General features: G+C 39.1%; 1 protein-coding gene across 1 annotated transcript; it reads right to left on the bottom strand.

Annotated features, from left to right (window-relative positions):
- Positions 1-433: 433 nt before the first annotated feature.
- On the bottom strand, positions 434-17943 carry stam2 (signal transducing adaptor molecule (SH3 domain and ITAM motif) 2). Its single transcript, XM_069196265.1, has 14 exons — positions 17645-17943; positions 13634-13718; positions 12916-12991; positions 11620-11715; positions 10379-10525; positions 9024-9093; positions 7921-8110; positions 7416-7510; positions 7224-7306; positions 6453-6540; positions 5473-5527; positions 4274-4427; positions 3469-3626; positions 434-2644 (listed from the first exon to the last, which is right to left on the bottom strand). Exons 1-14 carry the CDS (start codon positions 17682-17684, stop codon positions 2449-2451), a joined length of 1533 nt encoding a protein of 510 aa, XP_069052366.1. The 5' UTR covers positions 17685-17943; the 3' UTR covers positions 434-2448.
- Positions 17944-18376: the final 433 nt, after the last annotated feature.

Here is an 18376-nt window from a genome sequence, read left to right as displayed (position 1 = left end):
GTAAGAGCAGCAGAACTAAGCTGCAATCTTGCGAGAAACGTTTGCGAACTCCAAATTCAAATTTAAAACAAATGGATTTTTATAGACCATTACCCATACTGCTGATGTCCTGTTGATGGATCCTTGTGAGAACCGAACCAGTTTCACAGCACGAGTTAAGCAGAGCCAATTAAAAACATGATACGTAACATTTCAACATTAAAAGTACCTTTCACACACAAACTGCAGGAAGGGGCTATATAATGTACACAGCCCACAGCAGCTACCACACAGCTTGAGATTCTTTGAAGTCTTTTTAGTATCTTCTAGTTACTACAAATTAAAAACAATGAAAATTTAATAAGACCTTTAAGCTTGTAAAAAGCTAATATATAAAAGCATTAAATATAACCATCAAAGAAAGTCTTGTATATAGTCCCAGGTATACAGCAGCTTTCAGAGTGAATTTATTTTATTTTGAAAGAAAAAAAGGCAGCCAGTGGCAAAGAAAATGTTTATAAAGTTAAGGTGCAATAACAACAATGGAGAATATTTTACATCTAGTGTACAAGACTTCATGTGTCAGGTAAAGAAACAGTGTACAGAGTTTTCTCAGGGATTATAACAATCAGCTAGAAAAGAATCAACAATAAACATAAACTGATCTTTGCTTTGATTTTTTTAGACTCACTAAAAAAATCAAGCTGGTTTTATTTATGCAAATTGAATATCTAGCTATTTTTATCTCATTTACATTCACTTTTAAATTTAAAAAAATACCTTACACACTAACTTTTGGTCTGTGTCTATATTAAGCTGTTTTACACAAGACTTATTTTGGATAAGATGTCAGAAGGCAAAAGGAAAAAGTTAAGTTTTGTCCCCCCCATGTGAAAACAGGAAAGAAATATCTAATTAACATTTTCAAAAAGAAGACAGCAAAAATACAGAAATTACAAATATTCAATTAGAAGTCTAAATACTTCAACCTGATGGTGCAGAAAAAAATCATATTTTGCATGCTGAATTTCAATCTGTGTAATTCAAAAGTACAGGTTATAGATGTGTTAAAATCATTGTCCAACTTCCAGTCTTTTAATGCACACATAGATTATAGGTCTGAGAATGTTATGCGCATGTATTCCTCAGAAAACAAATCCTGAAGTAGGAAGACAAAAAGAACACATCATTCTCACAAACCACCAAGTCACCTGGTGAGGACAGAGCTGAGAAAAACGAGTGAATATCACCTGTCCAGAAGTGCACAATGCAGAACAGGATGGTTAACCAATTATTAGGCAGTACTAATCACATTTCAACTTTCAAAATGACCTTTAAGAAAACTAGAAAAGGTCTTCACTTTCTAAATAGAACTAAAAACCTACATTGCTTCATTCTCACAAGCTACAACATCTTGCTTTTCACAGCTTTTGGATTAAGCCAATAAAAAGCAAAAAATGCTTTCTTAAAGGATTACATTTTAGGACAGGCTTAAAACACATAGAGTAAAACAAACAACTGAAGAACATGATTACTTAAGTTAATAAGTTTACATTTGGAAAGAAGTATAAACAGTGTGTTACACCCACACAGCTAGATTCAAATTATTATAACTAGATTAAAAATATTTTCATAATATACACCGAAATCTCGGATCGGTTTGGTGATCTGTCATTGTGGAATGTATGATAAGTCAAATCATGGAGCGCTGTTACTCTAACATTTAAATACTTCTTATGGAAATCAGTATACAACTAAAGTATGTAGATCACCAAGAAAATGTAAAATCATAAATGTATTCTGTTATCCTTCCCCATCACAAGAGTCGTTGAAATATGAAAACCTCAAAATGGGAAAAGGTAGTAATTTAAGTCACTGAAACATGACCAAAAGCTGGGCATGTAGAAAGCAAAGTTGGATTTTAAAACGGACAATCCTTATTTTCACAGTGCAGCAATGACATTTTATTGACCAACATCACAAAGTGGTGCATAAAGTTTAAATAAACAACTTTGCCCCTGCATTACACCTCGCTAAAATAAAAAAATCCTAAAATATTACATTGGCACCTTTATGCAAAGCTGTCAATTTATTGGAGAAAACTGATCTGTATGTGTTACTTACCTACCACTGTAGCATTATATCACTGTAAACTGTCATTCTAACTGGGAAGATGAAACTGTTTCAATGAAGATAATATAGCAAATGAAAAAAGACATTAAATTAACACACTTTTAATTAAAACATTTAAAATTAAATGGGATTCGTTATTTTTAATAGGCTTTTTTTGTATCTGCAGTTCGTGTCTGAGTCAACCATTCTTCCCGCCCTTCGTCAATATCTTTCACATCCGCCCAGGACAGAAGGACTGTGTCAACGCCATGATAAAACCCATGCTAGATAACGCTTTTATTGTATGTTTAAATTGGTTTCAAGGATACGTATCAACATCAATTGTAGTACTCTAGCTTAAAGGAGAGGTTGCTGGTAATAGTTTGCTTGCTGCTGGGGGCCAGGGTGAGAAGGAGCTGCCAAGGGATAGGCTGATGCTTGAGCCATACTAGTGTTCTGATAGGCAGACATGTCCATAGCCACACCCACTTGGTGTGGGTAAGGGGCGGGGCCTCCAGAGGACTGGTTCATGTAGCCTGCATTGACTCCAGCACTGAGGAGAGAAAGAACAAAAAACATTGATAAGTGGAAATGGAAATCATGTGCAAAATAAAAATTTGGAAATTTCAGCATCCCAATCGAACAAATGAAGGTAGAGACCCACTGAACTAACATTTACTGGAAATCAATATTATAAAAAAAATAAGACAAAAACATCCCAAAGTCAACGTCAAAAGTAACATTTCATTGTTTGACGACTCCAACATCAATAGCTCTCTGAGGTCACAGACTCTAGACTACAGCTGACGAAGTACATGCTTTTGAGGTGCTTCTCCCTCTGTTCTCAATTCAGCACAGCTGAAGCCAGGAAAGAGCACTAAACCATCAAGCAAAGTGATCGATTGGGCTGCATCAGTTTATCCATTTTCAATTTAATTTGCAAGCGAATACTGAGTTTTTAAAACTGACCGTAAGACGATTTCTTGCTCTGCTATATTCATTGTGACTTTTTTAGCATAGCAATATACTGGAAATATACGGTAAGTTTAATTTTAACTTGAAGAAGTGTTCCTGAAACATACTAATCCGTTTTATGAGTTGAATAATGCCCACCGGCGTGCTGAAGTAACCAAAACACTGTCAGGGTGTACGCTACTATTTTGAACATGAGGTAACCATGAAAATGCAACACAGATCATGGGAAGGAAGAAAGAAAAGCAACATTTCTCATAATGCAAAAACAAACAGGCACGGGCTGTGTCGTGATAAAGCAACATCACAAGAGCCAGCAGTGATTTCACTGCACAAGAATTAAATCTTTTCATTTCATTTGTGCATTTAAATCAACATACGAGTGTATTGCCAGAGAAAGGATACCTCAGGTATGGAGACTGCCCTGGCTGGCTGGTCACTGGGGCACTGACAGCAGGAGGGAGAGACCTCAGTGGTCCAGCCTGGTCGGGTCCCAGGCTGTAGCCTTGCCCAGGAACACCTGAGGCCATGTAGGCCCCACTTTGCGGCTGACCTGGGTAAGCCTGTTTTCAGAGATGAAAAGCAAATTCTTCCATCAAATTACGCAGCTCGGACTCAGACGTAGCCAAAGAATATTTTTATAGACACTCTCGTATGAACAGTACGAGGAAACAGTCAACCCAAGAGAAGAGACTACATTCAAACATTTCCATTGCGGCCTGCTTGAGATTTCTTTCAAATCTGATCAACTGCCATAACAAAAAAATGCCACTTTGATTGTGACTCAAGGGAAAGCTATGTCCCTTTACTGTTACAGAAAATATTTTAACAGCATAAGAAAACACAGAATACATGAAAAGTGCATTCAATAATATTTTTAAAAGGACAGACGCTTTCAATTAGAACTGTCTGAGATTATGACAAAACACATCACAGTTCTAAAATTTTGTTTCAAGGTATCCAAGTAATTTTTTTACAAACAAAATCAAGAACCGTAAAAAAAATATTCATCATCATTGCAGATACGCAAATTAACCAACTGTAGTGCCTGTTCTATGCTTAAATGAGAAAGAACAGCTTCCTTTTGCCAAATGTAGAAGAATTTGAGGATGATGAACACATCATGATAAATCAAGCCCATGTTTCTTTAAAAGCTGTCTGAGAAGCGTGTCCTTCATTTCTCCCACTGAATCCACAGCGGAGCTCTGACCTGCACTGGGACACCAGCTGACGTCTGTGGGAAATGTGCCTGGGGCTGCATCTTGGAATAGACAGAGTACATCGGAGCCTCATTCATGAGCTTGTTGTAGAGTTCTAAGGCTTCAAGAACTTTGACATTTAATTCCGACAGCTCAGAGTGTTTCCTGAGAAAAAACAACATTTTTGGAAAGAAACGTTCAAACCACCGTGAGTGAGCATCTTCATACTGCTCAGCCAAATAGAATTGAGGGTCAAGTCCTGTAAATAACACAGGATCCTCGTTAAATATTGAATCATTTTCAAAGACTTGCATAAAAATGAGAGAGGCAACATCTGCTGAACAATTTGTTTGCTCCCCTTAGTGAGCACTGAGAATTTCGAAACATGCTAGTGTCCACAAATGAGGGCCTTTTTTTTCCAATTTATCTCTAATAAGAAATGTACATAGATTGAGAGTCACACGTTAACATCTTCTCTGATGTCAGTAACCAACAACCTTATTTGTGTGATGTGTTTTTAAGCCTAAATCTAATCATGTGCAAATGGTACCACTAAAACCAGCAAGTCACATGTTGTAAATGTGCTGCTGTTGTGTATATTCATTGGCATACAAAAATAACAGTATTTTAAGGGTAACCTATAAAGGCATAGAGCAGTACTTTATTATAGAAGCACAGCTTGATGAGAGCTAGCAAATGACTAATACATTCTTTATGACTGAACTATGTAGGGGCTGCATTAGTTAATTAATAGTGACAGAAAGCACCTTGCAGTGCTTGGGATGAGAGCCGTTTCTGATCTGCAACAAGCTAGAGTATATCATTCAGAAATAACTAACACCGCTTACAGGCTACTCCTGCAATAAAATGTTACCAAAATGACTACATAGTCAAATTAAAATCTTTTCACTAATTCATTTTGTGACAAGTATTCAAATGAAAGTTTAAAAAAGGTCAGTCTGGTAAGATTATCAAAGAACAGAATTTATGCACAGGTAAAACATCATGAGTCAGATATTCCATGTGTTACAATGAACAGTACAAGTAAAAATTACCATCAGTCCCGCTTCAATACAAGGCTCTTGAGCATAGCTGAAAAGAGGTGCTGTGGGTATTTTGCAGACACTGAAGTTTCCACAAAAGATTCGATAAATACCCTTCTAAAAAAATATTTTCTAAGACCTTTTAGCAAAATTGCAAAATATTTTACCTGTCAATTTCTTCTAATTTTTCATCAATCATCGGGTTCATCTGCCGACAAACCTCTTTAAGAAGAAAAGAAAAGATGATATGATCACAGTGGTAGATTAACATGATAAAAGATCAATAGTAGTAATTGTTATAATTCTGATTACCCTTAGTGCACAATTTCATACCTAAAACAAAGGTTCATGCCTTCCAAAAAACTGAATTCTACTGTCAGGGTTAAATTAATAGCAGTCAGTATTGCTAGGCAAATATTAACTGCACACTCAGCTATTGGCTGTCCATAGCCCTGTGACATAACTAAGGAAAAATAAATCATGATAATAGTAATACTATTACAAATAACTTGCATTTGTAGTAAGTTAGCCTTTCATGTAGATTCCACAGCGCTTTATATCAAGTGCGGTGCTCATTTCAGTCCCCACTGAAGTGCAGCACCCCCTTACTCACAGCAGACCAGGGGGTGGAGTGAGGAAAGTAACCTCACCAGTTAACGGAAGGGGATTTGTGAGCCTGCGGGGGACTGTAGTTGGGACACTGGGGCGAGCATCCTTACACTTAGGTTTGCAATGGGATAATACTGACCACAAGTTATTAGATCCCCGATTTTGACATCTCACCCAAAGGAAAGGCTAGGACAAAAACCATGAAGTGTGTGAACCTCCTGGACCAGTACTGGGAATCCCTACCCTACACCCCTATCACTATACTGGGCCATTAGATGAGAAACTGTGTTGCAGAGGGAACAGCACCACCTACTGGTCTATCAACACCACCTGCAGGAGCTACCAGATGAGTGGCCTCCCATACTAGAAATGACCAGGCCCAGCCATGCGTAGCTTCAACAGCCTGGCAGGTCTTCAAGGCTATACAGGCCCTTTACATCATGAAAATATTGAAACACTGATGCACTGTGATTATTTATAAGGTGAGAATGTGGGTTATAACCTATCTGGTCCAGGAACTGTATAGGAGCATTTTTACCTTCTAAATGTAATAATTCTGAAGAATCTGGCTCCGAGTCTGCAGGGTCTGTGTTCCGAAGCAAGTGCAATGTCCTGTCCATCTTCTCCTACAGATAAAATCCATCTCTTATTAAAAATATATGCACAGTAGTTTCAGAAACAGATGAACAATTTTTTACTACTGTCATGTGAATATCATAACAGAAGGGAGTAGTGGGTTATAGCCCTGAACATGTAACTGGAGAGTAATTAAGTCTGGCTGCTCCAGTATAACACTGTGCTGTATAAATGGATATTCTATCATTGGAAATGCAAATCTGCTCTCAGTTAACTTATCTGAATTAATATTAATAAAGGATTATTATTAGAAAAGTTGACTATGTGAATTTCTGTGCAAGCATTGCACAGTGCTGTCTGTGTCCAGGTAAAAGTCAACTCACAAGGATTGACAAACGTAAACGTCTTGAGGATATTTGTGGTTAATTATGCCAAAACTCATCTTAAAAATGAATTATATATTACTAAATAACATGCATAAATATTTGTCTTCTTTTTACTTTTCAGGACATAGCCTCTAATTGTTCCTTGAAGAATGAGGTACATACTAGGCCCAAAGAAGGCACCACAGCAGAAATGTTGTGCTTCTTTTCTTCTCTTTTCGGCATGGAATAAACCCTTACCTGTTCCTTAAGTTCTTTCGTATTCATATTAGAATAATGCAAATGCTTTACTGCTAGAATGCTTATATTGTACAATGAACAAACAAGAACACAGAACACAGAACAAACACCTCATCTATGAAGACAGGCTCAGGCTCCATCTTAGATTCTAAGCTTGTGTCCTCAGGCAAAGCCGTTTTCTCCACAAAAGCAGCTAAAACAGGAAAAACAAGATCTCGTAAACCATTTTATCATAAGCATTTTTCCTGTTTAACCAAATTCAAGGCAGCTTGCATGGCTCCAGAAATCTCGCAATGCCTCACCTGGTTCAGGATCTGCATTGAGGTTGGTCGTTACAAAATTTGACGGAAACAGCCCGACCCCTCTGTGATTCTCTCCCTTCCACCAGTTCGGATCGCTGCGTAAATAATGTTATTAATCCGCAATTAACAAAAATCAGCTTTGCCATTAGGACTCAGACTACATTATTATTACTGAGAAACCCTCAAATTGGAGAAGAGGTATTTGGTAAATCACCGACACATGTAAAGACTAATCCATTAAAGACTAAAATAAAATATTTATTTTGGATTACCACTAATAAGTTATTTTTTCTGATAATAATTTTCCAATAAATAATTTTAGGACTGATGTGCTCATATGGCTTTAAGATTTGCTTGAATTTCTAACTGGACATTTTATTCTATATCTGGAAATATCATTCACTAAATTATTTAAAGAGAAATTAAGGCTCATTACTTTCACATCATGAAGTCTGAATTGTTAAGACGGAAGAGGAGATGAATCAGCAGACTGGAGCATGGGTACCTGTCATCCTGAACAATGATGAGCTCTCCTGCTTTAAATGTCAGTTCATTGTCTTCTGCAGCCTCAAAGTCATACAGAGCCCGAACCTTTCGGGACTCCCTGTTGTTGTTAAACGGAGGGTCAGCAACAACCGTCAACGGACGGGTCTCTGTCTGCTGCTGACGCTGTTCCTGCAGGGACAGCTCAATGGCTGAAAACAAACAGGCATGTTAATCTGCACTGAGGGCTCCAGAATCAGGATGAATAACGGGCATGGTTTATAGAGCAGCCAACATTTAAAATAAACACCTCTGCATTCTGTCCCAGTTACCAAACACATTTGAGTCTCTATATTAAAACAAAAACTTTTGGTTAAGTAAGAAGGTAACATAAAAGGCTAAACATGGTGTTCCCATCCCGTCGTTCATAATAAAAGTTTGCCTTTCACAATACAACAAATGCAAAAGAAACACAAAGAATGGGAGCAAACACCAGAATAAAGAGAGAAAAGGCCCAGCCATTTTTAAAGGACCCCAGGGAACCTCCTTCACCAGCCTGGCTGGGAACTTTTGCTCCAGAAACACAAACCCTTTCATGCAAACAGGTGCAACCCTAATTCAATCATAAAATCCTATAGCATTGGAAGAAAAATAAAGGGTTATGTCACCAGAGGGCATTGGTGAGACACTCCAGAAACACTGAAGAATGCATTAATTAACAGAAGCAAGAGGTTATTAGGGAGCTGAGGCCACCCGTGTGAAGCCCCATCTCCCTGTTTAAGGTGTAGAGAGTAAATAGTCACTGGAAGGTACATCAAAGAGAATCAGAGCTCACAGGGAGCTAGACCCTCCCTGTCCCTGTGACAGATGACCTGGGCTATAGACTCACTACACAACATATAGGGAGACGCGCTCACATGGGTGACAACAACTCCCTAAAAACCTTGTGTGCATGTGATCTTAATGCATTCTTCATTGTATCTGGAATGTCTCCCGAGCGATCTCTGTTAACCCTTTATCTGACCCTCCACATCCAGTTGTCCTCTTACAAGCAGGAAATAAGAAAAAAAGTTTAACTAAAGACTTCATGGAGTGGTTCACAATTGCGGTAGACCAGGACCTTACCTTTGGCCAAATCATCCTCCTCTGAACCTTTGGTTGCTGGAGCAGTACTTGACTTTGTGGTGGTAGAACTCTGTTATCAACAAAACAGATAAGATTCCATTTCACACCTCATCTTCTGATAGTGAAGGGCTGTCAGAGGAATCATATACTGACTGAAGAACTACATGTCCTTATTTAAACCACTGTATGATAAAAATCTATCTGTTGAAAATAAGTAAGGAAGGAATTGTAACATCTAACATACAAAATGCTTATAAGACTGGGGAGTTAGCCACACCTGCTCTTCAAGAAACAATGTATGCCCCTCACCTCTGCTTCCACAAAGCTAATCAATAGAGGTACAGTGATGTCATTGTATGTACATTGTATGTATGTACAGGCTACATTTGCAGAATAACCCAGTGTCAATTTTTGGCAATCAAGTCATTGAGGCCGAGCGCATGCAGTGTTTCTGGTGCAGGAGCCCCACCTAGAGGGTCTGTATCTGTATTACGGCCGTGAACTACTCTGAGCCGACTGAAAGATTACTACTACTCCGACATCAGTTTCCTTAAAAAAAAAAAACATTCGTAAATAGTTTTAATATTACGTGCAGTTTAATATTAAAACAAATTCAAAATGGATCAGTAGAGCCACAATCCCCGTAACTCCACTGTCAAAAGCCCCTGCTCACGCGCGGCTCGAGTCTGGGTCATGTCATCAGCTGACTGTGTCCAGGACTGCCGCAGTAATGGGGCAGTCCGGCAGGGAAACGGCGCAGGTGAGGGGTACGTTTCCCCTCCCACTGGTTCTGACCCACCATGGGCGTGTTGGAGGACTCTGCCCACTTGTCCTAATACTCGCCTTCTACTCTTTGAATTTTATATAAAGATAAATCGATAAATATATTTTTCAAGGGCAAAAATTATTCTAAACAAAATATAAACCTGTAGTTTGCTTTTCACTGTCACACGTGATAAATTACATCAAGCCAGTATCATACTTAGCCCCTGCCAGAGGTTTACTGAGGAAAAAAAAAGGCTTCCTGGCACATTTTTTATGTGACTGCTAAAAACAAAGCTTATAAACTTATAAACGTTAATAAATGTGCTTGATTCCTAAAACAATCACAGGGCTCTGTTATACAGTATATGAGGCACTAAACTAGAAACAAGCTGCTTGTTCTGACTTCTGGGATTCAAAACCGGCTTTGCTTTCCACCAATTACAAACTCCAGCACAAGCATTGACACCATTCTAGATGCACTGAAATAATAACGAACAAGATGACTAGGAATTTAAAAGTGACAACAGAAACATAAACGACAGCCTTGTTCTCAGAGGCCAGCTGCATGCTGGGAAGGCGAAAGCAAGTACCTGGGAGCCCGAGGAAGTAAATGTCACCCCCTCCTCCTTCAGAGATTTGATTGTGGCCCCAAGGAGGCTGAGCTGGGGGTCCTTCTGAAACTCATCGGCCCACTCCACCAGTAATGCCTTGAACTTTTCACAAACTTTTGGATGGGCCTGCGAACGACAGGAGGTATCAAGATGGACAATTTTCGAAAAGACCAAAAAAACAAACAAACAGGTTTTATAAGCACTCTGAAAGAAATTTAGGCTTTTTTCCTAAATTTATGGGGAGCGCAGTTATCCCAGAGAGGGCTGACAGAAGTCCAAGCCTAACCTGGAAACACAGGGTGCGAGACGGGACAGGTAGCACGACAGGCCAGGCCAGAGCAGAGCCACAGTGAAAGGGGCAATTTAATGCCCAATCAGACCTAGGCAGCATGTCTTTGGGAAGTGGAAGGAAAACTCATGTGAACCCAGGGAAGACTAAAACTGCACACAGACGCCTGAGGACAGAATTGAACCTAAATCCCTGCTGTTGTGAAGCATTAAAGCTAATCCAGACACCACTGTGGTACACCATTAAGGTAGGAAACAACTGAATTCTGAACAGAAGTGCATGATTTAAAATATAAAAGTGCCAAATGATATGCTAAATAATACAAAAGATCTGCAGATTAACATGGAAGACTTACTTAACGTAATTTGGACTACTAGAAGCTTTTCAATGGCCAGTGATTTTTCTTAATTTTATAGGAAATCAGGTATAAAGCTTAGAATTTATTATAGGCAAACATTTAATAATGGGACTGCTTACACCTTTTCATGTCTGATGTTTCCATCAACACACATCAAAGCGTGTTTTTCAATGTGAAAGATTTTAGTTTAACTAGATACGACTGTCAACACCTCAGGGTTTGTGCAGTTAGTATTAAAAACATCATATGTTTTAAAAAACTAGCAAACTGTGAAAAGACGTTTTTGCTATACAATTTCAGTTAAAATGAATTATTCTCCCTCTGAAAAACACCACATGGCTCATTTGCACTAAAAGGAAATAATAAAGCTGTCACTAAATCATTCTTTTAGGAAGAAAACCTAAAAGCATTTGACATTATTAGACTAATTAGAAAACTCCCATAATTGCATTTTTACCTTTTTAAAGAAGATAATTGACAGAAAGCTTAAACAAGCTGTCTTAGCATAATATAATATTTATAACTGCCCTGAGAACTATAAAACCCTAGACTTTGTGAAAAGAAATACCGTACCTTGCTCAATATGCCTCTGACATCATTAGCAAAATCCCGGGAACAGATTTCTAGGTGAAAGATTTTCCCACTGTTTGAGACGCAAGCGCTCAGCAACTGAGAAATAAGCAACAAGAACATGCATCAATCAGTATGGTCCAAATTATATGCAGGTCTGTTCTTTTTAAGGCGTGGATATTAAGCTGACTGGCAATTTACTTGACAATGTCAGTAGAAAATAGTAAAGCCTACAAACACAGACGCAGCCCATGGTGTGCAATACATTTACAAAGAAAACTGCAATAAACAATTGCGCAAATAATGCGAAACCAGACATCAAAACAAGAACTGCACAAATAAACCAAAACAGAATAGAGCCACAAACGCATTGGGGAAGATCTCTTGGGTTACAGAAATATGCTAAATATTCAATTTTATTCACCACAGCTATTGTAGAGGCAGCTTACATGCCTTTTTACCCCCAAAGCATCATGTGGAGAGATTACTAATCAGCAAACTGCCTACACACCTAACAACTTCACAATATATTTGAGCCACTGCTGCACAATAGTGACTGAATACAAGTTTTTTGCAGCTTATATACATTTCTTGTTTGCCTGAATTCCTGCTAATGCTCTATTTACATCGTAAGGTATGTGGCACCGTTGCAGCTTCCATGTCCTGACCCCTGACCTTCTCTGGCCAATGTCCTAACGCTCTCGGAGAGCAGACGGTTTCTGATCTCTAACTGCCTGGGTCTTACAAGTCCTTCATGCTTTCTCTGGCAAGTCATGCTGTAGGTTCGTAACACAGTTCAGCTTACACCTTCACTTCCTGAGCCACCTCAAAGATTACCAACACACGTATGAAAAATGTTTTTCTACAGCCGCAGTTTTTTTATATTTGCATTCTATACTAATTTCAAGGTGTACTGTATATACTGGCCATATACATATTTTCACAAAGTTGAACCATTTTCAATCCAGTCCAAAAGATTCCATTAACTTCCCATTTGAGCATACCAAAATTATCCAATACAATTTGGCTGGAGTATGGCAGGATATCTGTAAAAAGTAAGAAGCCCGGGTAGTCAAAAATGCAGGCTGCAGTTTATAGCTACTCAAACTTAACCATAAGTATGGAAATGACTGCTTCCGACAACCAATAGGAGCTACAAACCTTTAAACATCATTAATCTACTCAAGACCTGTCGGTTTTAGGGGCACACTTGAAATGTCTTCCAAAAGAGATCTGCTTATTAAATCTAAAACATAAGCAAGACAACAAGAAGATCAATGGGATTGGTTATGCACTTACAGTTAGCGCCTGCATGGCCACATGAGGCACTTTGTGGTTGATTCTCTTCACGATGGATCTGAGACATTCTTTAGCTCTGCAGAAACGACAACAGGATGTTAAACATACAGAGCTTTGGGAACAAACAAAAACATAATATGGCAACAGTGACATTCTATTTTGGACAGTTTCTGGTGTATAAATATTGTGTTCGAAATGCTGGGAATATTCACCAGTTCTCGCCCCCTCTCGCCCCCCCCCGCCCCCGCACAGCAGGGGAGCTGTAGGACTGATCAAGGTCTTTTGACCGTTGTGTGTGAAAGCTGTATTCCTTGTCTGCTGTTTGCTTTGCCACACCCACACGACATTTGGAGTTAAGGGTGAGTGAATCTAATTACTCAAACCCAATGACATAGATGCTAAAAAAGGGTGTGCTAAGGCACCTGTCTCCAGTAGAGTCTTCAATGCAAAACGAGCTACAAACAGAGAGTTATGCTTGACCTACTTCTCCTCTTTCATAATATTAATTTTCAGCAGAGTCTGACACATTTAGTAAAACGCAAGCAACTCCAGCTATCACTGGTTTTATGTTACATCCAGTTTTGGCTTCCAAAAGAAAGTGAGGGAAAGAGGCCTCTGGAGCATAAGGAACCGGCCGCTGTTTTCCAGGAAAAAGCCTGACATTCTAGCGGAATCTGGAGAGCAAACAGGCTGCTGTCGAGAGGCGTGACTGACGAACCCGTTCGGTGTGGTCCCGACACGGTCGCAGATGTCCATGATAAGGCCCCAGTCATCTGCTGTGTTGTGTTCATTTGTAGCTTTCTCTGGAAAAAAAACCCACAAACAAATACCATAAATGAATATGATGGACTGAAAATAATATTTTATATGGCATATTCTAATATTAGAAATTAGGTTGCAACGAACATTTTTCATTTAATGCCACATCTGCTTTAGAAAAACAAATTCAGAGGATGGCAGATCTTTGAAATACAACATATCAGAAACGGTGCTATTGGGTAACTATTTTAAGCCATTCAAACACCTGTCCTAACACTTGGAAACATTTATCTGACATGTAAAAGCACAAACCACTTTTTTTTTTAAATTATGGCTAGAGGATACAAAATATCGGCAAGGATATTAACATATCATTATGTTCTCAAAATACTAAATCAAGTGCTTTGAATGTGTGTTCTCTTCCTTTTCAGGTGAGCCCACCTAAAAGTTCAACTGATATTTAGACATTGGAAAACTGCCTGAAATGCAGTCTTTACAGCTACGTTTTCTGCTACTGTGTGATTTGAATAATAAAATGTGAACATCAGTGAAATTTCACAAGAGTACAGTGTAACAAAGTTTTCCAAAGCAATGATTTGCATGCATGATTTGCATTAAAAAATCAAATACCTTAACAGCTAAATTCAGTAAAATTAGGCTTCTTAATTTTTTAAACCTTGGATAATTTCGTGCTTAGATTTAATCACATTGTCAACACAGTTTTTAACTGATTATTCAAAAATATTTTGCAAACAAAAATCTTTCAGAACAACTGAAACATGGAGACTAATGTGTTCATCAATGCTGCATTCACAGAAAACAGCTGAAATAAAACACCGTACTGTTTACTCAGGAGGACAAAATTAGCAAAAGAGAGGAATTTGGGCCACAACCATTTCTGTAAAGAAGTTTAAACTTTAAGTCAGTTTAAAATACATTTTCCTTAAGCTTCCATTTGTGTCCTCTTATTGATTCTGAAGTTGTCTGATGGGTGGAATATGTAAATGTCTCTGGGGATTTTTAATACTTGAATCATGATCCCTTGGAGTGTTCTTTTTCACACTTCCAGCTGTGTAACTGCAGTAATTTTACTCGCGGCAGTACCTGTATTCTACAAACTGAAATACTAGTATAAAACAGTCTCACGCCACCCGACATACTACCCCACTGTTTTTATAGGCGTTCATGTGATCTATTCTGCAAACACTTGCTTTAAAAACCTCCTCAGCAATTTCGCCTGCTCTATACTTCAGTGACAGAAAAAGACCCCTTTGCATTTAAAAAAAAACCACTCACTCAAATGGCAACCTTCTGGATACTTCATACAACTATTATTGACACTGTTTTCTGGGAAAAAAGGTACAAAAGAATAGAAAAGTATGTTTCCCCCATCCTTGTCCCACAAACTTATGGCAATTAAATGTTAGATTTAAAACTTTTAAACCAGGAGCTGGTTTTATCCATGAATACAAATTGAAGGCCCAAGAAAACAGCTCATCCCCAGTGACAAAGTTGTTAAGAGGTCTTCCATGGACAGGGCAGAATCACAGACCTTGAAAACTAGGCAATACCAAATGCCCCTTGTTGTTTTAAACAATGTGATGAATTGCAGTCGTGAAAGTAATCTGAAGGAACAGATTACATTTAGCACAGTCCTTTCCTACCACAGATTAGAGTTTTCATATTTATAGCCCACTGCAAACCCAGACCCTGAACATCCATTCACAGTTCTCTGCAGCCCGTTGTTATCCCACGGACAGACCGAGTGTACAAGGTGCAATTTCCAAAATAACGTGATGAACACCCTGAAGCAAACTGGAAGTACAAGAAAAATAAATGAACAAACCACGTAGGAGTTTGTCAACACATAGATGCCTCCAAATCTCTCCGCTAAAGGATCTGCACCTTTTTAAACACACACCTTTATGATGACAAGCAACTAAAGGTGGGCAATTTAAAACTACTCAAATAAAGAACCAATCCCTAGCTTAAAAACAGCTTTAGGTTTACCAGTAAATAAAAGTTGCCAAAAAGTATTCTGAGTTGACATACTCTGAAGCAGTCTATATTTATTCTGTTGATGTTTACAGTATGTGAAAAAAAAAATCAATGCAACCTGTTTATTCAGCTATATACAACATGCATTTCTTATGAATCACAAACATTCTTGACTGTAGATTTCCTCTTCAGATGAATTAAAATGGTAGTTTTTGGCACTACAAATGTAGCCAGACCCTCTGGAGCAGTGAAAGACAACTGTGCAAGTACATGTAAATATTTGACTAATTCTGTGTTATTACACCAAACTAGAGGGGGCAACATAGCTTGGTCACTAAGCTTTTGGACTCAATTATCAGGTTGTGGGTTCGAGGCCCAGCTGCAGACACTGCTGTGGTACCTGGAGTGAGGTGTTTTACCCCAGTGGCTCCAGTCCTCCCAGCTCTCTGAGTGGGGATCAGTCTTGCTGGGGGGGTCACGCCTGTGATGGCCTAGTGCCCTGCAGAGGGGGAGTCACAAGCTCTCTCTTCCGCTTAACACTACAGTGACCAGGCTGGGCTCTGTCCTGAAGCTGCTGTGGACTTTACCTTTCTTATTTATACCACATTACACTCATAGTACAGATTTCCACACAGTAAAATTCTTAATGTATTCTTAATTTGATCTTTATTATTTGAAAGATAGTTTGTAGTATTATATAACAATAAACATGCACGTTAAAACTTATTTATTTTGACTGACTACAAGCAACAGTGATATACATATTTGCTGCATTAACTTGCACTAGACTCTTAGTGCTAGTGATGTGGTTTTTCTTTCAGTGAAGTTCACTCCTGGTCCTGGAGGGACATCACTGAAAAAAAGGTCACCAGGTCAGTCATATTCCTCATCGAGCCCAGGCCTGGAAACACAGACCAATTCAATTAACTGAATTTGGTTCAGATACAGTCTCTCAGAGTGCAGGGTGGGATGGAGACGAGGTGAAACTGCAGCTCCCTAAGAGGATCAGGAGTTAATAACGTTCAGATGATCCATCCCTTCCAACTTCGGACCCAGTCATATTAAAACGTGTCATTTGGGGTCCAGGCAAATGAGTCACGAATTAGAGAGACATTCATAGTTTTACAAACCTATACGGATTTTTGTATTGCTTTGTGTTCTGAAATGTACCGGAAAGTTTTTTCACTACTTTTGGCTGCTACAATTAATAATGCACTCTAACGTAGATAAACAACATTTCAAAGTCAGGACACAACATATGAGAGACGGACCGATGGCCGCCTAGTTTTTCCGATAATCCTCAACCTAACGGTTTCTCACATCCAAAAATATACTGGGGTTTTTAAACGTCACCACCTGCTCAAACCTCAGACAAGCCCATGTAAAACAGAGCACACGATCTTTTTCTGAGCAACTCGGTAATGCTACGTTTATGTTTCAGTTGTATTAACGCTAAAAGATAACTCTACTTATTTAAGCAAATCACCTGACACATTACATCATCTTTTTTAACTCTGACACCGGTTTAGGTACCGTATGAAAGTCACGAGTTACGCTGTCGTGTCTTCATTAGCTAAACCAACTAATTCAACGACACCATTTCAGTTACAAGTCATTAAACGCCGACTGCAAATCCAAGCTGTTTTGGGAAACTCATTTCTTACCTACGAGAGACTGCTTTAGTGTGTTTTGTAATGTCAATAGAACCAGCTCGCTCGCCATCTACTTTACAAAGATTCTCGACATTTGCAAAAAAAAAATGTTCACTGGACGATTTGGTCGGCAAATTTCTTTCTTCGGCTACAGAAGTGAACTATCAAACTGCGAACCTGCGGGAAAGAATCGATTCAGTGATGATCTCGCTGTAATTCTACAGGCCAAGAAAAACATTGGGTGTTTAACCCACACTTCCTATCAAAACAAGAATAAAGAGGAAAGCTAGAGATGATGACGGCTTATTCACCGAACTCACCCACATCCTGGTCGAAAGGATTTTGTGAGAATAAGGGCATCTTGATCCCTCTGAAGCACAGCACGGCGTTCCTTGTTTTTTAATGTCTGCGGTGTAAATAGTAGGAATTCGCGACTATCCCTTCCTCATCCATCCAACTCTCCAACTTCCACTAGTTGCTCTTCCGTAAACCCGGGCCGGGCCACAGATGCGCCTGAAAAAAATCAGTGCCAAGTGAAAGGCCTTTGCGCTTCTACAGATTTTTATCTACGTCACCGGGTTCAATTTTGTTCTGGTCATTCTTCGGGACGGTTGTTGAAAAAGTTATTTTGATAACGTATTTAAAGGCGACCTTCTTCAGGCATCTCCGTGGGCACCCCTCCGATGGCCGCGTAGCGGCGGCGGTGCTGCCCCCACGCGGCAGGTAGTGGCATAAAAAACAGTGGAGAATAAAGTTAGACTGGCAGGGGGGTCGTCTCGTTTGTGGGATGTATTTCACGGTGTAAGAGTTCATAATCTTAAAAGGGGTAAACAAAAACTATCCTTTATTCCAGTGATATTGCATGTTTCCAAAAATTGCGCAGCCTGTAGCTGCGTTAACTGAAACCAAGCAATGTTAAAGGCACCTCGGTTTTAATTTTCGGAATCACACGACAAAACCGTGTGTTGATTCGCTCCTTCGAACCGACAGCCTCACTCCTTTCAAATAACCTGAAGACGACGCAGAGCGTTCAAGGCGCGCTGTATCCACCT

Source organism: Lepisosteus oculatus, chromosome 12 (genome assembly GCF_040954835.1).
Source record: "Lepisosteus oculatus isolate fLepOcu1 chromosome 12, fLepOcu1.hap2, whole genome shotgun sequence".
NCBI classification, from domain to species: Eukaryota; Metazoa; Chordata; class Actinopteri; order Semionotiformes; family Lepisosteidae; genus Lepisosteus; species Lepisosteus oculatus.
This window is presented reverse-complemented; position numbering and strand designations above follow the sequence as displayed.

What these genes read in the sequence shown, in the direction of transcription:
- stam2 (XM_069196265.1), bottom strand. Translation starts at nt 17,684, where the DNA reads ATGCCCTTATTCTCACAAAATCCTTTCGACCAGGATGTGG. An exon ending in ATCATTGTTCAGGATGACAG is followed by an intron (nt 7,511 to 7,920) that starts GTACCCATGCTC and finishes TTATTTACGCAG; the next exon opens with CGATCCGAACTGGTGGAAGG. An exon ending in GGGCAGTCTCCATACCTGAG is followed by an intron (nt 2,645 to 3,468) that starts GTATCCTTTCTC and finishes TTCTCTCCTCAG; the next exon opens with TGCTGGAGTCAATGCAGGCT.